General features: G+C 44.5%; 1 protein-coding gene across 1 annotated transcript in view; it reads right to left on the bottom strand.

Annotated features, from left to right (window-relative positions):
- The window catches only part of WHRN (whirlin), a 345,573-nt gene extending 327,098 nt beyond the window's left edge, over window positions 1-18,475 (bottom strand). The window contains 1 exon segment of the mRNA XM_053695486.1: window positions 17,519-18,475. Coding sequence (XP_053551461.1) covers window positions 17,519-18,475 — 957 coding nt within the window.
- Between the last annotated feature and the right edge of the window lie 7,145 nt (window positions 18,476-25,620).

The raw sequence follows: 25,620 nt of genomic DNA, 5'->3' as shown, positions 1-25,620 counted from the left end.
CTGCACCTATCTCTGTATAAGACATACACCTCTCACAGTCTGCACCTATCTCTGTATAAGACATACACCTCTCACAGTCTGCACCTATCTCTGTATAAGACATACACCTCTCACAGTCTGCACCTATCTCTGTATAAGACATACACCTCTTACAGTCTGCACCTATCTCTGTATGACACATACACCTCTCACAATCTGCACCTATCTCTGTATAAGACATACACCTCTCACAGCCTGCACCTATCTCTGTATAAGACATACACCTCTCACAGTCTGCACCTATCTCTGTATAAGACATACACCTCTCACAGTCTGCACCTATCTCTGTATAAGACATACACCTCTTACAGTCTGCACCTATCTCTGTATGACACATACACCTCTCACAATCTGCACCTATCTCTGTATAAGACATACACCTCTTACAGTCTGCACCTATCTCTGTATGACACATACACCTCTCACAATCTGCACCTATCTCTGTATAAGACATACACCTCTCACAGTCTGCCCCTATCTCTGTATAAGACACACACCTCTCACAGTCTGCACCTATCTCTGTATAAGACACACACCTCTCACAGTCTGCACCTATCTCTGTATAAGACATACACCTCTCACAGTCTGCATCTATCTCTGTAAGACATACACCTCTCACAGTCTGCACCTATCTCTGTATAAGACTCACAGCTCTCACAGTCTGCCCCTATCTCTGTATAAGACACACACCTCTCACAGTCTGCACCTATCTCTGTATGACATACACCTCTCATAGTCTGCACCTATCTCTGTATAAGACATACACCTCTCACAGTCTGCACCTATCTCTGTATAAGACTCACAGCTCTCACAGTCTGCACCTATCTCTGTATAAGACTCACAGCTCTCACAGTCTGCACCTATCTCTGTATAAGACTCACACCTCTCACAGTCTGCATCTATCTCTGTATAAGACATACACCTCTCACAGTCTGCACCTATCTCTGTATAAGACATACAGCTCTCACAGTCTGCACCTATCTCTGTATAACACATACAGCTCTCACAGTCTGCACCTATCTCTGTATAACACATACACCTCTCACAGTCTGCACCTATCTCTGTATAACACATACAGCTCTCACAGTCTGCATCTATCTCTGTATAAGACATACACCTCTCACAGTCTGCACCTATCTCTGTATAAGACATACAGCTCTCACAGTCTGCACCTATCTCTGTATAACACATACAGCTCTCACAGTCTGCACCTATCTCTGTATAACACATACACCTCTCACAGTCTGCACCTATCTCTGTATAACACATACAGCTCTCACAGTCTGCACCTTTCTCTGTATAAGACATACACCTCTCACAGTCTGCACCTATCTCTGTATAAGACATACACCTCTCACAGTCTGCATCTATCTCTGTATAAGACATACACCTCTCACAGTCTGCACCTATCTCTGTATAAGACATACACCTCTCACAGTCTGCATCTATCTCTGTATAAGACATACACCTCTCACAGTCTGCACCTATCTCTGTATAAGACTCACACCTCTCACAGTCTGCACCTATCTCTGTATAAGACTCACACCTCTCACTGTCTGCACCTATCTCTGTATAAGACATACACCTCTCACAGTCTGCACCTATCTCTGTATAACACATACAGCTCTCAAAGTCTGCACCTATCTCTGTATAAGACATACACCTCTCACAGTCTGCCCCTATCTCTGTATAAGACATACACCTCTCACAGTCTGCACCTATCTCTGTATAAGACATACACCTCTCACAGCCTGCACCTATCTCTGTATAAGACACACACCTCTCACAGTATGCACCTATCTCTGTATAACACATACACCTCTCTCAGTCTGCACCTATCTCTGTATAAGACATACACCTCTCACAGTCTGCATCTATCTCTGTATGACACATACACCTCTCACAGTCTGCACCTATCTCTGTATAAGACAAACACCTCTCACAGTCTGCACCTATCTCTGTATAAGACATACACCTCTCACAGTCTGCACCTATCTCTGTATAAGACAAACACCTCTCACAGTCTGCACCTATCTCTGTATAAGACATACACCTCTCACAGTCTGCACCTATCTCTGTATAAGACACACCTCTCACAGTCCGCACCTATCTCTGTATAAGACTCACACCTCTCACAGTCCGCACCTATCTCTGTATAAGACTCACACCTCTCACAGTCTGCACCTATCTCTGTATAAGACTCACACCTCTCACAGTCCGCACCTATCTCTGTATAAGACATATACATCTCACAGTCTGCACCTATCTCTGTATAAGACACACCTCTCACAGTCCGCACCTATCTCTGTATAAGACATACACCTCTCACAGTCTGCACCTATCTCTGTATAAGACATACACCTCTCTCAGTCTGCACCTATCTCTGTATGACATACACCTCTCACAGTCTGCACATATCTCTGTATAAGACACACACCTCTCACAGTCTGCACCTATCTCTGTATAAGACATACACCTCTCACAGTCTGCACCTATCTCTGTATAAGACTCACACCTCTCACAGTCTGCACCTATCTCTGTATAACACATACACCTCTCTCAGTCTGCATCTATCTCTGTATAAGACATACACCTCTCACAGTCTGCACCTATCTCTGTATAAGGCAAACAGCTCTCACAGTATGCACCTATCTCTGTATAACACATACTGTAACGGTACCAACCGGATACCAAGGGTTAACACCAGGGAACAATGTCCTGCATAGGGAATCAGCAGTTCACAACCCAGCCAGTTTTCAGGTTTAAACAGAATGACTTTTATTAAGGCTCATATGCCCAGTATTTATGCAGGTCTGACCCCCCCAGAAGGGGGGTTGAAAGAATGTTGTACATTGAATGGAGGGAACACGCCCTTTTACATGATACAATAGAATACCTTGCTCAAGCTGATAACAATTTAAACACAGACACACACTTGTCTTTCCTTATCATCTAGGGTCTGCTCTCTGAGGTTGATTAAACAATGGACTGTGTATCAATAACATTAATGACAGTGCACAATAGCTGAACACAGTTAACTCTTTCAGTGCTGACAGAAGGGTCTGTCACATCTACATAGCACAATATACAGCCTATAGACAACCTTTCTTATGTTATAGTCCAGAAGTGGCTAGGTTTGCCACAATGCTCCCCCAGAACCAAGCCGGCATACACAGTCTGATCCCAACGGATCGGCTTGGGGATGTCCGGGGCAACAACTTTCGGCTCAAGTAGGCTACGGGGGTTCTCCGCCATCTGCTCCAACTTGGCTCAGTACTGCCCCCACCCCAAACATGGAAGCGTCTCTTCCCGGAGGGACTGGGCTTGGGTAGTCACAGGGTTAACATCAGCGGGATCCATGGGAGCATAGGCAGAAACAAGGGGGGCCAAGTCATTTCCAAGGAGAACATCAGCAGGTAAGTCCTTCTTGACCCCCACATTCACAAGTCTAGCGCCCACTCCCCAATCCAAATGTACCCTGGCAACAGGTAGGCGGAACACAGTGCCCCCTGCTACCCTCACAGCCACAGTGTCTCCAGTGTGCTGTTTCTCAGGCACCAAGTTCTCTTGAAGCAAGGTCATGGTAGCACCAGTATCCCGTAGACAACTGACCTCCTTCCCATTCACTTTAACCCGTTGCCGGTTATTCCGGTGGGCAGCTTGCACGGGGTCTGCTTCATGTAGGCTGCCCCAGCATTCTGGCGCCTCTACGTAGCGGGCCACAGGCTGAGGATTATGTGGGATTCCGCCAGCGGGTCTTCTCCAGGACTGTGCTTGATTCGCTGCGTTTAGGGGACACTCTGGTCTTTTGTGCCCTAGTTGCTTACATCCAAAGCACCGAATAGGTTGTGAGTAGCCCCGCGAATTGAACCGGGCTCTCTGAGGGTAGTTCGTGGCCGGAGGCCGTGTGGTATAGCGGTGCGCCGGGGGTTGGTAACTGGCAGCTGCTGGGGTGACTGGGGGTCTGTACTCCACTCTAGCAGTGGGCAATCGGTATACTGCTCCCCCTGCCCCTCGTACTGCCACGGATCCGCCAGTGGGTGCTGTATCCGGCACCAAATGGGGAGCTATCAGGGTTAAAGTAGCTCCCGAATCCCGAAGTCCCTGGACCGACATCACCTCATGCAGAATTCCCAGGGGTTCCTCGGCTTGGGTGCTCAACACCTCATGAGCGGCTGGCTCCGTTTGGTAATGGTGAGCAGCCGCCCTTGGGGCCAGGTTCTGTCTGACCTGGTTCCAAGCTTGTCTGCTCCGATTTTGGGTGCACTCACGTGCCATATGTCCCCACTGCTTGCAGGTGTGGCATTGTATATTAGCCCGTCCGTTGTTAGGCTGTAGTCCATGGTGCCTCCTGGCATCAAAATGCTGGTCTGCTAATCTGGCTGCTTCGGTTAAGGTGAGGGGTTTTCGATCTCTCACCCATTCTTGGGCTTCTGGGGACAAGCCGTTAAAGAATTGCTCCAACAGCATCAGTTGTCGCAATTCTTCCATGGTGGTAGCTTGGCTGGCCTGTATCCACCCCTGAGATGCTTGATCCAGCTTGTGGGCCCACTCTGCATGGGAATCTCTTTCTGGCTTGCGCAGGCCTCTAAACTTGCGCCGGTATGCCTCTGAGGTAATGGCATATCTTTCCAAGATCGCTCTCTTCACTTTAGCGTAATCCTTGCTGTCCTCCCTGGGTACAGCGCGATACGCTTCCGCTGCCCTACCGGCTAGCTTGCCTGCTAGCACCGGCACCCATACGGACTGCTCCAAATCATGTAACTCGCACAGTCTCTCAAAATCCTGTAAATACCCATCGATCTCATCCTTCTCCTCACAAAACATTTTAAATGCATGGTATGGGATTTTAGGTCTTACTGGGTTGCTGAGTGCGTCCAAAATGGATTCTGCTCGGGAGGATGCATTCCGCGGACTGTGTGCCATCACGTACTCCTGCACATCTGCCATTACCACGGATAGCATATCCCGTGGTACAGGTTGGGGTAAAAATTCCAGCCTGGTCCTCATTTCCCTCTGGTATAGGGTCTCCTCCATGGCTGCTGGAGGCGTAGCGCTGCGAGCTCTGTCTCCCTCCATCAGCTCAGCAATTAATATAGCCTTGGGTTTGCTGCTGCCTATCTTTCCCCTGGCTTCTAGCAGTTCCTTTAACGTTTGTCTCTTTAGCTTAGAATAATCCATCTCCATTCACTTCGGTCCCTGGTACTCCTTCCATCTTAGTCAGTATTGTAGTAATCCCCCTCTTCCTGAGGTTACTGGCTTGTGTAGTTGCTCTTCTGGGCGATAAGGTTCATTCCGTCGCTTGCCACCAATTGTAACGGTACCAACCGGATACCAAGGGTTAACACCAGGGAACAATGTCCTGCATAGGGAATCAGCAGTTCACAACCCAGCCAGTTTTCAGGTTTAAACAGAATGACTTTTATTAAGGCTCATATGCCCAGTATTTATGCAGGTCTGACCCCCCCAGAAGGGGGGTTGAAAGAATGTTGTACATTGAATGGAGGGAACACGCCCTTTTACATGATACAATAGAATACCTTGCTCAAGCTGATAACAATTTAAACACAGACACACACTTGTCTTTCCTTATCATCTAGGGTCTGCTCTCTGAGGTTGATTAAACAATGGACTGTGTATCAATAACATTAATGACAGTGCACAATAGCTGAACACAGTTAACTCTTTCAGTGCTGACAGAAGGGTCTGTCACATCTACATAGCACAATATACAGCCTATAGACAACCTTTCTTATGTTATAGTCCAGAAGTGGCTAGGTTTGCCACACATACACCTCTCACAGTCTGCACCTATCTCTGTATAAGACTCACACCTCTCACAGTCTGTACCTATCTCTGTATAAGACACACCTCTCACAGTCTGCACCTATCTCTGTATAAGACATACACCTCTCACAGTCTGCACTTATCTCTGTATAACACATACACCTCTCACAGTCTGCACCTATCTCTGTATAAGACTCACAGCTCGCTCAGTCTGCACCTATCTCTGTATGACATACACCTCTCACAGTCTGCACCTATCTCTGTATAAGACATACACCTCTCACAGTCTGCACCTATCTCTGTATAAGACTCACACCTCTCACAGTCTGCACCTATCTCTGTATAAGACTCACAGCTCTCTCAGTCTGCACCTATCTCTGTATAAGACATACACCTCTCACAGTCTGCATCTATCTCTGTATAAGACATACACCTCTTACAGTCTGCATCTATCTCTGTATAAGACTCACAGCTCTCTCAGTCTGCACCTATCTCTGTATAAGACATACACCTCTCACAGTCTGCATCTATCTCTGTATAAGACACACACCTCTCACAGTCTGCACCTATCTCTGTATAAGACACACCTCTCACAGTCCGCACCTATCTCTGTATAAGACATACACCTCTCACAGTCTGCACCTATCTCTGTATAAGACATACACCTCTCTCAGTCTGCACCTATCTCTGTATGACATACACCTCTCACAGTCTGCACATATCTCTGTATAAGACACACACCTCTCACAGTCTGCATCTATCTCTGTATAAGACACACACCTCTCACAGTCTGCATCTATCTCTGTATAAGACATACACCTCTCACAGTCTGCACCTATCTCTGTATGACATACACCTCTCACAGTCTGCACCTATCTCTGTATAAGACACACCTCTCACAGTCCGCACCTATCTCTGTATAAGACTCACACCTCTCACAGTCCGCACCTATCTCTGTATAAGACTCACACCTCTCACAGTCTGCACCTATCTCTGTATAAGACTCACACCTCTCACAGTCCGCACCTATCTCTGTATAAGACATACACCTCTCACAGTCTGCACCTATCTCTGTATAAGACATACACCTCTCACAGTCTGCACCTATCTCTGTATAAGACTCACACCTCTCACAGTCTGCACCTATCTCTGTATAAGACTCACACCTCTCACAGTCTGCACTTATCTCTGTATAAGACACACAGCTCTAACAGTCTGAACCTATCTCTGTATAAGACACACAGCTCTCACAGTCTGAACCTATCTCTGTATAAGACACACAGCTCTCACAGTCTGAACCTATCTCTGTATAAGACACACAGCTCTCACAGTCTGAACCTATCTCTGTAAAAGACACACAGCTCTCACAGTCTGAACCTATCTCTGTATAAGACACACACCTCTCACAGTCTGCACCTATCTCTGTATAAGACACACACTTCTCACAGTCTGCAGCTATCTCTGTATAAGACTCACAGCTCTCTCAGTCTGCACCTATCTCTGTATAAGACTCACAGCTCTCTCAGTCTGCAGCTATCTCTGTATAAGACTCACAGCTCTCTCAGTCTGCACCTATCTCTGTATAAGACATATACATCTCACAGTCTGCACCTATCTCTGTATAAGACATACACCTCTGACAGCCTGCACCTATCTCTGTATAAGACTCACACCTCTCACAGTCTGCACCTATCTCTGTATAAGACACACACCTCTCACAGTCTGTACCTATCTCTGTATAAGACATACACCTCTCAAAATCTGCACCTATCTCTGTATAAGACTCACACTTCTCACACTCTGTACCTATCTCTGTATAAGAAATACACCTCTCACAGTCTGCACCTTTCTCTGTATAAAACTCACAGCTCTCTCAGTCTGCACCTATCTCTGTATAAGACTCACAGCTCTCTCAGTCTGCAGCTATCTCTGTATAAGACTCACAGCTCTCTCAGTCTGCACCTATCTCTGTATAAGACATATACATCTCACAGTCTGCACCTATCTCTGTATAAGACATACACCTCTGACAGCCTGCACCTATCTCTGTATAAGACTCACACCTCTCACAGTTTGCACCTATCTCTGTATAAGACACACACCTCTCACAGTCTGTACCTATCTCTGTATAAGACATACACCTCTCACAATCTGTACCTATCTCTGTATAAGACATACACCTCTCACAATCTGTACCTATCTCTGTATAAGACATACACCTCTCACAATCTGCACCTATCTCTGTATAAGACATACACCTCTCACAGTCTGCATCTATCTCTGTATAACACATACACCTCTCACAGTCTGCACCTATCTCTGTATAAGACTCACAGCTCTCTCAGTCTGCACCTATCTGTGTATAAGACTCACACCTCTCACAGTCTGCACCTATCTCTGTATAAGACTCACAGCTCTCACAGTCTGGACCTATCTCTGTATAAGACACACAGCTCTCACAGTCTGCAACTATCTCTGTATAAGACACACACCCCTCACAGTCTGGACCTATCTCTGTATAAGACACACAGCTCTCACAGTCTGCACCTATGTCTGTATAAGACACACACCTCTCACAGTCTGCACCTATCTCTGTATAAGACACACCTCTCACAGTCTGCACCTATCTCTGTATAAGACGCACAGCTCTCACAGTCTGGACCTATCTCTGTATAAGACACACAGCTCTCACAGTCTGCAACTATCTCTGTATAAGACTCACAGCTCTCACAGTCTGGACCTATCTCTGTATAAGACACACAGCTCTCACAGTCTGCAACTATCTCTGTATAAGACATACACCTCTCAGTCTGCACCTATCTCTGTATAAGACTCACAGCTCTCACAGTCTGGACCTATCTCTGTATAAGACATACACCTCTCACAGTCTGCACCTATCTCTGTATGACATACACCTCTCTCAGTCTGCACCTATCTCTGTATAAGACTCACAGCTCTCACAGTCTGCACCTATCTCTGTATAAGACATACACCTCTCACAGTCTGCACCTATCTCTGTATAAGACACACACCTCTCACAGTCTGCACCTATCTCTGTATAAGACATACACCTCTCACAGTCTGCACCTATCTCTGTATAAGACATACACCTCTCACAGTCTGCACCTATCTCTGTATAAGACACACACCTCTCACAGTTTGCACCTATCTCTGTATAAGACATACACCTCTCACAGTCTGAACCTATCTCTGTATAAGACTCACAGCTCTCTCAGTCTGCACCTATCTGTGTATAAGACTCACAGCTCTCACAGTCTGCACCTATCTCTGTATAAGACTCACAGCTCTCACAGTCTGCACCTATCTCTGTATAAGACACACACCTCTCACAGTCTGTACCTATCTCTGTATAAGACACACAGCTCTCTCAGTCTGCACCTATCTCTGTATAAAAGACTCACAGCTCTCTCAGTCTGCACCTATCTGTGTATAAGACTCACAGCTCTCACAGTCTGCACCTATCTCTGTATAAGACTCACAGCTCTCACAGTCTGCACCTATCTCTGTATAAGACACACAGCTCTCACAGTCTGCAACTATCTCTGTATAAGACTCACAGCTCTCACAGTCTGCACCTATCTCTGTATAAGACACACACCTCTCACAGTCTGCACCTATCTCTGTATAAGACATACACCTCTCGCAGTCTGCACCTATCTCTGTATAAGACATACACCTCTCACAGTCTGCAACTATCTCTTTATAACACACACAGCTCTCTCAGTCTGCTCAGACAGGGAGAGAGAGCTGTGCGTCTTATACAGAGACACCACCCTTTCTTTAATTAAGTGCTTCTGCAAATTACTCCTAAACCTAGCACCCTGCTAGATGAGCTCTCACAGTCTGCACCTATCTCTGTATAAGACACACAGCTCTCACAGTCTGCAACTATCTCTGTATAACACATACACCTCTCTCAGTCTGAACCTATCTCTGTATAAGACTCACAGCTCTCACAGTCTGCACCTATCTCTGTATAAGACTCACAGCTCTCTCAGTCTGCACCTATCTCTGTATAAGACTCACCGCTCTCACAGTCTGCATATATCTCTGTATAAGACATACACTTCTCACAGTCTGCATCTATCTCTGTATAAGGCACACAGCTCTCACAATCTGCATCTATCTCTGTATAAAGCATACACCTCTCACAGTCTGCATCTATCTCTGTATAAGACATACACCTCTCACAGTCTGCACCTATCTCTGTATAACACATACACCTCTCACAGTCTGCACCTATCTCTGTATAACACATACACATCTTACAGTCTGCACCTATCTCTGTATAAGGCACACAGCTCTCACAGTCTGCACCTATCTCTGTATAAGACACACACCTCTCACAGTCTGCAACTATCTCTGTATAACACATACACCTCTCTCAGTCTGCACCTATCTCTGTATAAGAAATACACCTCTCACAGTCTGCACCTATCTCTGTATAAGACTCACAGCTCTCTCAGTCTGCATATATCTCTGTATAAGACACACAGCTCTTACAGTCTGCACCTATCTCTGTATAACACATACACCTCTCACAGTCTGCATCTATCTCTGTATAAGGCACACAGCTCTTACAGTCTGCACCTATCTCTGTATAACACATACACCTCTCACAGTCTGCATCTATCTCTGTATAAGACACACAGCTCTCTCAGTCTGCACCTATCTCGGTATAACACATACACCTCTCTCAGTCTGCACCTATCTCTGTATAAGACACACAGCTCTTACAGTCTGCACCTATCTCTGTATAACACATACACCTCTCACAGTCTGCATCTATCTCTGTATAAGACATACACCTCTCACAGTCTGCAACTATCTCTGTATAACACATACACCTCTCACAGTCTGCATCTATCTCTGTATAACACATACACCTCTCAGTCTGCACCTATCTCTGTATAACACATACACCTCTCACAGTCTGCATCTATCTCTGTATAACACATACACCTCTCACAGTCTGCATCTATCTCTGTATAACACATACACCTCTCACAGTCTGCATCTATCTCTGTATAACACATACACCTCTCACAGTCTGCATCTATCTCTGTATAAGACACACACCTCTCACAGTCTGCACCTATCCCTGTATAACACATACACCTCTCACAGTCTGCATCTATCTCTGTATAACACATACACCTCTCACAGTCTGCATCTATCTCTGTATAAGACACACACCTCTCACAGTCTGCATCTATCTCTGTATAACACATACACCTCTCACAGTCTGCATCCATCTCTGTATAACACATACACCTCTCACAGTCTGCACCTATCTCTGTATAAGACACACAGCTCTCTCAGTCTGCACTTATCTCTGTATAACACATACACCTCTCACAGTCTGCACCTATCTCTGTATAACACATACACCTCTCACAGTCTGCACCTATCTCTGTATAACACATACACCTCTTACAGTCTGCATCTATCTCTGTATAACACATACACCTCTCACAGTCTGCACCTATCTCTGTATAACACATACACCTCTTACAGTCTGCATCTATCTCTTTATAACACACACAGCTCTCTCAGTCTGCTCAGACAGGGAGAGAGAGCTGTGCGTCTTATACAGAGACACCACCCTTTCTTTAATTAAGTGCTTCTGCAAATTACTCGTAAACCTAGCACCCTGCTAGATGAGCTCTCACAGTCTGCACCTATCTCTGTATAAGACATACAGCTCTCACAGTCTGCAACTATCTCTGTATAACACATACACCTCTCTCAGTCTGAACCTATCTCTGTATAAGACTCACAGCTCTCACAGTCTGCACCTATCTCTGTATAAGACTCACAGCTCTCACAGTCTGCACCTATCTCTGTATAAGACACACACCTCTCACAGTCTGTACCTATCTCTGTATAAGGCACACAGCTCTCACAGTCTGCATCTATCTCTGTATAACACATACACCTCTCACAGTCTGCATCTATCTCTGTATAAGACACACAGCTCTCACAGTCTGCACCTATCTCTGTATAAGACACACACCTCTCACAGTCTGCAACTATCTCTGTATAACACATACACCTCTCTCAGTCTGCACCTATCTCTGTATAAGACATACACCTCTCACAGTCTGCAACTATCTCTGTATAACACATACACCTCTCACAGTCTGCACCTATCTCTGTATAAGACTCACAGCTCTCTCAGTCTGCATATATCTCTGTATAAGACACACACCCCTCACAGTCTGCATCTATCTCTGTATAAGGCACACAGCTCTCACAGTCTGCACCTATCTCTGTATAACACATACACCTCTCACAGTCTGCATCTATCTCTGTATAAGACACACAACTCTCTCAGTCTGCACCTATCTCTGTATAACACATACACCTCTCACAGTCTGCATCTATCTCTGTATAACACATACACCTCTCACAGTCTGCATCTATCTCTGTATAACACATACACCTCTCACAGTCTGCATCTATCTCTGTATAACACATACACCTCTCAGTCTGCACCTATCTCTGTATAACACATACACCTCTCACAGTCTGCATCTATCTCTGTATAACACATACACCTCTCACAGTCTGCATCTATCTCTGTATAACACATACACCTCTCACAGTCTGCATCTATCTCTGTATAACACATACACCTCTCACAGTCTGCATCTATCTCTGTATAACACATACACCTCTCACAGTCTGCATCTATCTCTGTATAACACATACACCTCTCACAGTCTGCACCTATCTCTGTATAACACATACACCTCTCACAGTCTGCATCTATCTCTGTATAACACATACACCTCTCACAGTCTGCATCTATCTCTGTATAACACATACACCTCTCACAGTCTGCATCTATCTCTGTATAACACATACACCTCTCACAGTCTGCATCTATCTCTGTATAACACATACACCTCTCACAGTCTGCACCTATCTCTGTATAAGACATACACCTCTCACAGTCTGCACCTATCTCTGTATAACACATACACCTCTCACAGTCTGCACCTATCTCTGTATAAGACATACACCTCTCACAGTCTGCATCTATCTCTGTATAACACATACACCTCTCACAGTCTGCACCTATCCCTGTATAACACATACACCTCTCACAGTCTGCATCTATCTCTGTATAAGACACACACCTCTCACAGTCTGCACCTATCTCTGTATAACACATACACCTCTCACAGTCTGCACCTATCTCTGTATAACACATACACCTCTCACAGTCTGCATCTATCTCTGTATAACACATACACCTCTCACAGTCCGCATCTATCTCTGTATAAGACACATACACCTCTCACAGTCTGCATCTATCTCTGTATAACACATACACCTCTCACAGTCTGCATCTATCTCTGTATAAGACACACACCTCTCACAGTCTGCACCTATCTCTGTATAAGACACACAGCTCTCTCAGTCTGCACCTATCTCTGTATAACACATACACCTCTCACAGTCTGCACCTATCTCTGTATAACACATACACCTCTCACAGTCTGCACCTATCTCTGTATAAGACTCACAGCTCTTACAGTCTGCACCTATCTCTGTATAACACATACACCTCTTACAGTCTGCATCTATCTCTTTATAACACACACAGCTCTCTCAGTCTGCACCTATCTCTGTATAAGACACACAGCTCTCTCAGTCTGCACCTATCTCTGTATAACACATACACCTCTCACAGTCTGCACCTATCTCTGTATAACACATACACCTCTCACAGTCTGCACCTATCTCTGTATAAGACTCACAGCTCTCTCAGTCTGCACCTATCTCTGTATAACACATACACCTCTCACAGTCTGCACCTATCTCTGTATAAGACTCACAGCTCTCTCAGTCTGCACCTATCTCTGTATAACACATACACCTCTTACAGTCTGCACCTATCTCTGTATAACACACACAGCTCTTACAGTCTGCACCTATCTCTGTATAACACATACACCTCTTACAGTCTGCATCTATCTCTTTATAACACACACAGCTCTCTCAGTCTGCACCTATCTCTGTATAACACACACAGCTCTCACAGTCTGCACCTATCTCTGTATAACACATACACCTCTCACAGTCTGCACCTATCTCTGTATAACACACACAGCTCTTACAGTCTGCACCTATCTCTGTATAACACATACACCTCTTACAGTCTGCATCTATCTCTTTATAACACACACAGCTCTCTCAGTCTGCACCTATCTCTGTATAACACACACAGCTCTCACAGTCTGCACCTATCTCTGTATAACACACAGCTCTCTCAGTCTGCTCAGACAGGGACAGAGAGCTGTGCGTCTTATACAGAGACACCACCCTTTCTTTAATTAAGTGCTTCTGCAAATTACTCGTAAACCTAGCACCCTGCTAGAAGAGTGATTGATGGATGTTTAGGTTAAATATACAGTAGCTAGGGTGATGCTTAGAGCTACGAAAGTAACTAGAGGAAGCTAAAAGTTACTAAAAAATGAGTGCTTGAAGCGTAAATTAAAGTGACAGGTTTCCAATTACTTGTTATACCAGCAGTAGAGTATACAATACAGGGAGATTCATCATTTATGTTTATTTTTGTGCATTAAATATGTTTGTTGTGGGGGGGGTTGGGGCTCATTGAACTAATTTAGATGGGCTGGGCTTGCAGAAAGAGCAGACATCCTTATCTATTTATTTATCTATACACACATGCCTCCTTATCTTATCTGTTTGTCTATACACTCAGGCTGATACTTAAAGTAATTGAAAAGTAACATCTTAATATCTGTCATTACCACCCTCACTGGGCTGCTGGTGATTCTGGTTTACATAGCTTTTCTATAAAAGTATTTATAATTTCAACAGGCAAAATCAACTATTTCAAATGACAAAATAAAGTTAAAGGAGTCCCTAGTGACCAATTTAGTACACTACAGCAAGTTAAATGGGTCATTGGGACCACACTAAAGATATTTTATTTAGTACGCAATCCCTTTCACAGACTGAGTAGTCTCAATCCTACATGTGATAAACTTCCTCCCTGGTTTGGTAGAGACGTTGCCACTACATGAGTGGGATTTAAAGCATGTGAACATCTGAGCCTCTCTCATGTAATCCTTATTCCCATAGACTAGCTCTGTACATAAGCCTGTCTGCTAGCGGGGGGCTGTAAGCCTGAGAGATTAGAACGTCTGTTATGCTATCGCCGGGGGGCATTTCCCTAGTTACTAGGATCTCACACGTTTAGTACAAAGTATTATCATCTTGTGTTTTAGATTGGGACACAAAATGAGACCTACACGTCCATGTGCTCGGAAATCTGCAGATGCTTCACAGCTATACAAAAAGTACGCTAGATGTGCCCAGACCTACCTGATCATACAATTACTGAGTCAAATCTAACACTACAGAGTGCAAAGTGATGCATTTAGAATGCATAAACCCCAAAGATTAATGCTAAACTGAATGGCCGTTTATTGAGGGTTATTATAAGTGGTTAGCGACTCAGAAATTATTATTTTAGCTTATTTGAAATTTGGTAAACAATGCAGCTATTTGGTTGTATAGGAAGAGGTATTAGCAGTAGAAAAAGTGAGATTCTTGTGCTACTTTATACATCCCTTGTTAGTATTTATTTTTATATTGTATGCAATTCTAGAGATGATATTTCCAGAAGAATACAAATAATAAAAATGAGCATTTGTTTCTGGACAAATATAAAAAAAATGTAAAATGTTTCCATATTTGATGCATTCGTCAGAAAATGATAAACGGTCCTTTAAAGGGACACTAAACACTTTGAAATAATAATATAAAATTGTGTGTGGTAATTCCACACAGCCATTGGCTGCACACTCTAGTAACTTATTTAAAACTGTCTCTAATTGGCCACAGCAGAGAAGGCAACCTAGGTTACAACATGGCAGCTCCCATTGTTTTATAAACACTACAACTTTACACTTATTTTGTCACTATTTAAACAGTTAATTAAACTTTATAAAATACATCTATGTGTTATTCTCAGACTAATCTTTTCTTTGGATGCATCATTATATCTAGCATTTGTTAAGTGTTTAAAGGGACAATGAGCCCAATTTTTTTCTTTCATGATTCAGATAGAGCATGCAATTTTAAGCAACTTTCTAATTTACTCATATTATCAAATTGTCTTAGTTTTCTTGGTATCTTTTTTTGAAATGCAAGAATGTAAGTTTAGATTCCGGCCCATTTTTGGTGAACAACCTGGGTTGTTCTTGCTGATTGGTGGATAAATTTATCCACCAATAAAAAAGTGCTGTCCAGAGTTCTGAATAAAAAAAAGACGCTTAGATGCCTTCTTTTTCAAATATAGATAGCAAGAAAATGAAGAAAAACTGATAATAGGAGTAAATTAGAAAGTTGCTTAAAATTGCATGCTCAATCTGAATCACGAAAGAAAAAATTTGGGTTCAGTGTCCCTTTAATGTCTCGTTAAGGAAAAAACAAAACAATAAATGAATGCATGAAAAAAATATTAGTTCATGAGGTTAAAACTGTTATTATTAAAGCCGAACGGCTTTTCTGAAGGTGGGAAAGGTTTCAAAAACTTCAGGATTTACACTATTTAGGCAAAAAGTCTTAGAAAGTTCCAATTCACACTATTCAATAATGATTTAGTAAGGCCCTTGTATGTTGATTGATTCCACTGTCAGTCAATAGTTATGTAAGCTTACATTTTGTTCCTGGTCAATCTTGACCCCATAAAAAAAGTCTCATTTATTTGTTGCAGCTACTGACTTGTTGCACTAGCACTAGCCTACCACTTAAACTTTGCTTCTCTGAAGGTGTTTCCTATATGAAATAGCAGACAAAATCTAAACAACCCATTAACAAATATTGCACAAAATAAAACAAACTATTTTTTGTCTGTGCACGTCTTATAAACTAGAGACAAAGAAGGCTACTAAATATGTACATGGTCTAAATATGTAAGAAAAGTAGAGAGAGTGGTTATAGGAAAGAATCCTTCACGTATATAATGGGATTTAATAAAGCTAAGGATTAATGCATTTTTAAAATAGAAGAGCAATACTAGAATAAGGGATCATAACTTTGTATTGAGAGGTAGTAGATTTAAAGGGGCATGAAACCCAAAATAAAGGACTTAAAGGGGCATTACAGCCAACATTGGAATCCACATGGACGCATTTCAGTTTGAAATAGAAGCATTTTTGCAATATACACGTGTTAGCAAAATTGCTTCTAATAAAAGAAAAAACGTGTAATTAAGTATGCACAGTGCACCAGCATTTTAAACACAGCACTTGCGCAGAGAGCCTAAAGGTTCTTTTAACATCTGGTAATGACTCAATTTGTTCATTTCTGACATGGTACAAGTCCCACTGGCGCTCTGAGCAGCTGCAGTACATAACATGCTGGTACACTGAGAATATCCAGTCAGCCTTTACATGCACGTGCAGAGATAACTTTTACTAGAAGCATGTTGCTAATTCATGTATATTGTAAATATGTTTCTACTCAAAGATGTAATTGATCTGTGTGCATTTACATTTTAACCGGAAGGTTTCTTTAACCAACAGGGTGACTGATTCTCAGAACAGACTTGTAATACTGTTTAATTCCGTTAACCCCCAAAAAAACCACAGAAACAACTGGCCTATCCAAGCCAGTCCACACTCACCTTTACTGCTTCACCGTGGCTCACTTTGTCTAGAGATCGGCCATTGGCTTTCAGGATCTGATCCCCGACTCTCAGTCCTTCTGCTTCTGCTAGAGAACCAGGTTCCACCAGGGACACATATATGCCTATGCCATGCTCCACACCTCCTCGGATGCTGAACCCAAGACCCTCCTGGCCCTTGTTTCTTTTAAGGGTTACCTGACGTACGTCAGTAGTGTTAGCTTTGGGTGAAGGGTTGCTGATCCCTGGTTGTACTCCTGAGTATGACTCTAAAGAGCCTAATGATGTTCCATGTGTTTGAGAGCTAAAGGCAGGAGCTGTTACTGGTACTGTAGCACTGAAGGAAGAAACTGTTCCAGGTACAGAAGAGCTGAACGTGGGAGCTGTCCCTGACACTGAACTACTGAATAAGGGAGCTGTCCCAGAGAGTATGGTGCTGAAAGGAGTAGCTGCCCCCAGTAGTGGGGTGCTGAAGGTTGAAGCTGTATGTGGTATTGGGGTGCTAAATCGTGAACTTTCCTCAGACAGAGCAGCAATGTAACCAGATGGTTCTGAAGACAAATCCTTTAGATAAAGCCCCTCAGATGTGTACTGATCAAATAGCAATTGATCAGAACGGGGGATAACCAGACGTAGCATGGGGAAGAGAAGCCTCTGGTGTTGGGGTCGAAGTATGAGACGCAGGGTCCTCACAAGATCACACACATTCCTGCGAGAGTGGTAGAGGCGCAGACAGTGAAGAAGCTGTTCTCTTTCGTGGTCACTTAGTAACCGGTTTAATGCTCCATGCAGTCGCTGAACATTCGAAGACAGGACACGTCCAATATCGCCCGAGCTGATTGAGCCAGAGGGTGAGGAATGAATGGAGCCCCCAAGGGATGAATGAGGAGAGCCTCCTAGAGAGTAAAGTAGAGATCCCACTGGAGAATGTTGCAGGAAACCTGACTCAGAATTCATGGCCCAGACACTTGGGAGGTGTCAAGAAATGTTCTGAGTGGCCACTTCAATGAGCATAAAGGTGAAGTGGTCCCACATCCCAAACCTTGTATATAATATACTCCCAACAGTTTGTCCTAAAGAGAGAAAAAAAGTGAATTGGTATCTAGATATGCTATTTCTCTCTATATAGCACACAATCGTTAACAGTTGGCTCTCATTCTTACACTCTTTCATACAGGACTTCGTCTAATATTTTTTTCCAATATCTCTTTGTTTTCATTATTGTGTATTGTCTCTGAGTTTCTGGAAATAAATTTAATCTAAAAATCTCTAAAGTTTTCTATTCTTTCTTCCAGCTATATCCTCTGTCTTCTTGTGCCTCAAGCACTTTTTTCCTTGTCTTTTCTACCTCCACATAGCTTCCTCCCTCTCTCATTGTCGCGCTATAGCACATCTCAAGCTATCTTTACCACTTGTGTAGTGTCTTTCCTCTACAGCTCTTTTACAGAGCCCCTCATCCTCTCTCCAGCCTCTTACTGTTCTTGGTCTCTCTCCTCCTGTGTCACTATGAACCCTCCCCCTTTCCTCAAGGTGATCCGCTGTGTTTATTTCAGCTTCTGCTGTCCCTCATCCTCTTACACATGCTGTATCTCTTTACAGCTATCTCTTCTACTATCCAAAGCCTATTCAATCAACTCCAGATGCCTCTCTTGCACCCACTTGTGTATATCTCCCTCCGCACCTACTTGTGTATATCTCCCTCCGCACCTACTTGTGTATATCTCCCTCCGCACCCACTTGTGTATATCTACCTCCTCACCCACTTGTGTATATCTCCCTCCGCACCCACTTGTGTATATCTCACTCCGCACCCACTTGTGTATATCTCCCTCCGCACCCACTTGTGTATATCTCCCTCCGCACCCACTTGTGTATATCTCACTCCGCACCCACTTGTGTATATCTCCCTCCGCACCCACTTGTGTATATCTCCCTCAGCACCCACTTGTGTATATCTCCCTCCTCACCCACTTGTGTATATCTCCCTCCGCACCCACTTGTGTATATCTCCCTCAGCACCCACTTGTGTATATCTCCCTCCTCACCCACTTGTGTATATCTCCCTCCGCACCCACTTGTGTATATCTACCTCCGCACCCACTTGTGTATATCTCCCTCCGCACCCACTTGTGTATATCTCCCTCCGCACCCACTTGTGTATATCTCCCTCCGCACCCACTTGTGTATATCTCCCTCAGCACCCACTTGTGTATATCTCCCTCCGCACCCACTTGTGTATATCTCCCTCCGCACCCACTTGTGTATATCTCCCTCCGCACCCACTTGTGTATATCTCCCTCCGCACCCACTTGTGTAGATCTCCCTCCGCACCCACTTGTATATCTCCCTCCGCACCCACTTGTGTAGATCTCCCTCCGCACCCACTTGTGTATATCTCCCTCAGCACCCACTTGTGTATATCTCCCTCCGCACCCACTTGTGTATATCTCCCTCCGCACCCACTTGTGTAGATCTCCCTCCGCACCCACTTGTGTAGATCTCCTTCCGCACCCACTTGTGTATATCTCCCTCCGCACCCACTTGTGTAGATCTCCCTCCGCACCCACTTGTGTAGATCTCCCTCCGCACCCACTTGTGTAGATCTCCCTCCGCACCCACTTGTGTATATCTCCTTCCGCACCCACTTGTGTATATCTCCCTCCGCACCCACTTGTGTATATCTCACTCCGCACCCACTTGTGTATATCTCCCTCCGCACCCACTTGTGTATATCTCCCTCAGCACCCACTTGTGTATATCTCCCTCCTCACCCACTTGTGTATATCTCCCTCCGCACCCACTTGTGTATATCTCCCTCCGCACCCACTTGTGTATATCTCCCTCCGCACCCACTTGTGTATATCTCCCTCCGCACCCACTTGTGTATATCTCCCTCCGCACCCACTTGTGTATATCTCCCTCAGCACCCACTTGTGTATATCTCCCTCCGCACCCACTTGTGTATATCTCCCTCCGCACCCACTTGTGTATATCTCCCTCCGCACCCACTTGTGTATATCTCCCTCCGCACCCACTTGTGTATATCTCCCTCCGCACCCACTTGTGTATATCTCCCTCCGCACCCACTTGTGTATATCTCCCTCCGCACCCACTTGTGTATATCTCCCTCCGCACCCACTTGTGTATATCTCCCTCCGCACCCACTTGTGTAGATCTCCCTCCGCACCCACTTGTGTAGATCTCCCTCCGCACCCACTTGTGTAGATCTCCCTCCGCACCCACTTGTGTATATCTCCCTCAGCACCCACTTGTGTATATCTCCCTCCGCACCCACTTGTGTATATCTCCCTCCGCACCCACTTGTGTAGATCTCCCTCCGCACCCACTTGTGTAGATCTCCTTCCGCACCCACTTGTGTATATCTCCCTCCGCACCCACTTGTGTAGATCTCCCTCCGCACCCACTTGTGTAGATCTCCCTCCGCACCCACTTGTGTATATCTCCTTCCGCACCCACTTGTGTATATCTCCCTCCGCACCCACTTGTGTATATCTACCTCTTCACCCACTTGTGTAGATCTCCCTCCGCACCCACTTGTGTATATCTCCCTCCGCACCCACTTGTGTATATCTACCTCTTCACCCACTTGTGTAGATCTCCCTCCGCACCCACTTGTGTATATCTACCTCTTCACCCACTTGTGTAGATCTCCCTCCGCACCCACTTGTGTATATCTACCTCTTCACCCACTTGTGTAGATCTCCCTCCGCACCCACTTGTGTAGATCTCCTTCCGCACCCACTTGTGTATATCTCCATCTGCACCCACTTGTGTATATCTACCTCTTCACCCACTTGTGTAGATCTCCCTCCGCACCCACTTGTGTATATCTACCTCTTCACCCACTTGTGTAGATCTCCCTCCGCACCCACTTGTGTATATCTACCTCTTCACCCACTTGTGTAGATCTCCCTCCGCACCCACTTGTGTAGATCTCCCTCCGCACCCACTTGTGTATATCTACCTCTTCACCCACTTGTGTAGATCTCCCTCCGCACCCACTTGTGTAGATCTCCTTCCGCACCCACTTGTGTATATCTCCCTCTGCACCCACTTGTGTATATCTCCCTCAGCACCCACTTGTGTATATCTCCCTCCGCACCCACTTGTGTATATCTCCCTCTGCACCCACTTGTGTATATCTCCCTCCGCACCCACTTGTGTATATCTCCCTCTGCATCAACTTGTGTATATCTCCTTCCGCACCCACTTGTGTATATCTTCCTCTGCACCCACTTGTGTATATCTCCCTCCGCACCCACTTGTGTATATCTCCCTCCGCACCCACTTGTGTATATCTCCCTCCGCACCCACTTGTGTATATCTCCCTCCGCACCCACTTGTGTATATCTCCCTCTGCACCCACTTGTGTATATCTACCTCCTCACCCACTTGTGTATATCTCCCTCCGCACCCACTTGTGTATATCTCCCTCCGCACCCACTTGTGTATATCTACCTCTGCACCCACTTGTGTATATCTCCCTCTGCACCCACTTGTGTATATCTCCCTCTGCACCCACTTGTGTATATCTCCCTCCGCACCCACTTGTGTATATCTCCCTCTGCACCCACTTGTGTATATCTCCCTCCGCACACCTTTCTTATTTATAGATATCTTTTTATTTATTTGTCCGACTCAGAAATAGGTATCGCTCACTCTATACTGACTCTATATCCCCTGTCTATTTCTATATGCTGCCTTTTCTGTCTCTTTCTCCTTTAGCAGCTATGTGTCATTTTCTTATTATGTATAGGTCTCATGCCGCTCATCATGCATACGGCTCCCCCATGTCTCTTATTATGTGTAGGTCTCATGCCGCTCATCATGCATACGGCTCCCCCATGTCTCTTATTATGTGTAGGTCTCATGCCGCTCATCATGCATACGGCTCCCCCATGTCTCTTATTATGTGTAGGTCTCATGCCGCTCATCACGCATACGGCTCCCCCATTTCTCTCCCCACCACTCATTATGTGTGTTCCTCTGTCATGTCTGTCTATGTCTCACTATCTGTATGTGTGTTCCTATCCCCAGTCTGTGTTTCTATCTCTGTATCTATCACTATGTGTTTGTATTCCCTGTGTCTTTAACTCACCTGTCTGTATCTGTCTAGCCCTCTCTCCTCATGGTTTAGATGTATACTCCATCTCTCTCTCTCTCTCCGCACCTGCCTCTCTCTAGGTGTCCTTCTCACCCGGCCATCTCTACCTGACTCTCCCCTCACCCTGTAGCAGATGTCTGACAGTCTCCAGCCACAGTCTTTCACAGGTGTCTCTGAGTCTCTGCCGGATCTGACGTCACTAGAAATGTCTGTGTTGCCTAGAAACAGAAAAGACACCAGAGGATTGACTAGTCACCGAACACATGAACACTGTATTCACATCAGTCACACTATATACACCGAGCACACCCACCAATCAGCATGCGTACTATAAACAGAAAGTATACACAGGGTATACACACAACAGGTACACACTGTACATACACACAACAGGTACACACTGTACATATACACAACAGGTACACACTGTACATACACACAACAGGTACACACTGTACATACACACAACAGGTACACACTGTACATACACACAACAGGTACACACTGTACATACACACAACAGGTACACACTGTACATACACACAACAGGTACACACTGTACATACACACAACAGGTACACACTGTACATACACACAACAGGTACACACTGTACATACACACAACAGGTACACACTGTACATACACACAACAGGTATACACACAGCAGGTACACACTGTACATACACACAACAGGTACACACTGTACATACACACAACAGGTACACACTGTACATACACACAACAGGTATACACACAGCAGGTACACACTGTACATACACACAACAGGTACACACTGTACATACACACAACAGGTACACACTGTACATACACACAGCAGGTACACACTGTACATATACACAACAGGTACACACTGTACATACACACAACAGGTACACACTGTACATACACACAACAGGTACACACTGTACATACACACAACAGGTACACACTGTACATACACACAGCAGGTACACACTGTACATACACACAACAGGTACACACTGTACATACACACAACAGGTACACACTGTACATACACACAACAGGTACACACTGTACATATACACAACAGGTACACACTGTACATACACACAACAGGTATACACACAGCAGGTACACACTGTACATACACACAACAGGTACACACTGTACATACACACAACAGGTACACACTGTACATACACACAACAGGTACACACTGTACATACACACAACAGGTACACACTGTACATATACACAACAGGTACACACTGTACATACACACAACAGGTACACACTGTACATATACACAACAGGTACACACTGTACATACACACAACAGGTATACACACAGCAGGTACACACTGTACATACACACAACAGGTACACACTGTACATACACACAACAGGTACACACTGTACATACACACAACAGGTATACACTGTACATACACAACAGGTACACACTGTACATACACACAACAGGTATACACACAGCAGGTACACACTGTACATACACACAACAGGTATACACACAGCAGGTACACACTGTACATACACACAACAGGTATACACTGTACATACACAACAGGTACACACTGTACATACACACAACAGGTATACACACAGCAGGTACACACTGTACATACACACAACAGGTACACACTGTACATACACACAACAGGTACACACTGTACATACACACAACAGGTATACACACAGCAGGTACACACTGTACATACACACAACAGGTACACACTGTACATACACACAACAGGTACACACTGTACATACACACAACAGGTACACACTGTACATACACACAGCAGGTACACACTGTACATATACACAACAGGTACACACTGTACATACACACAGCAGGTACACACTGTACATATACACAACAGGTACACACTGTACATACACACAACAGGTACACACTGTACATACACACAGCAGGTACACACTGTACATACACACAGCAGGTACACACTGTACATACACACAACAGGTACACACTGTACATACACACAACAGGTACACACTGTACATACACACAACAGGTACACACTGTACATATACACAACAGGTACACACTGTACATACACACAACAGGTATACACACAGCAGGTACACACTGTACATACACACAACAGGTACACACTGTACATACACACAACAGGTACACACTGTACATACACACAACAGGTACACACTGTACATATACACAACAGGTACACACTGTACATACACACAACAGGTACACACTGTACATATACACAACAGGTACACACTGTACATACACACAACAGGTATACACACAGCAGGTACACACTGTACATACACACAACAGGTACACACTGTACATACACACAACAGGTACACACTGTACATATACACAACAGGTACACACTGTACATACACACAACAGGTACACACTGTACATACACACAACAGGTACACACTGTACATATACACAACAGGTACACACTGTACATATACACAACAGGTACACACTGTACATACACACAACAGGTACACACTGTACATACACACAACAGGTATACACACAACAGGTACACACTGTACATATACACAACAGGTACACACTGTACATACACACAACAGGTACACACTGTACATACACACAACAGGTACACACTGTACATACACACAACAGGTACACACTGTACATATACACAACAGGTACACACTGTACATATACACAACAGGTACACACTGTACATATACACAACAGGTACACACTGTACATATACACAACAGGTACACACTGTACATATACACAACAGGTACACACTGTACATACACACAACAGGTACACACTGTACATATACACAACAGGTACACACTGTACATATACACAACAGGTACACACTGTACATATACACAACAGGTACACACTGTACATACACACAACAGGTACACACTGTACATACACACAACAGGTACACACTGTACATATACACAACAGGTACA

Source organism: Bombina bombina, chromosome 12 (assembly GCF_027579735.1).
Source record: "Bombina bombina isolate aBomBom1 chromosome 12, aBomBom1.pri, whole genome shotgun sequence".
NCBI lineage: Eukaryota > Metazoa > Chordata > Amphibia > Anura > Bombinatoridae > Bombina > Bombina bombina.
This window is presented reverse-complemented; position numbering and strand designations above follow the sequence as displayed.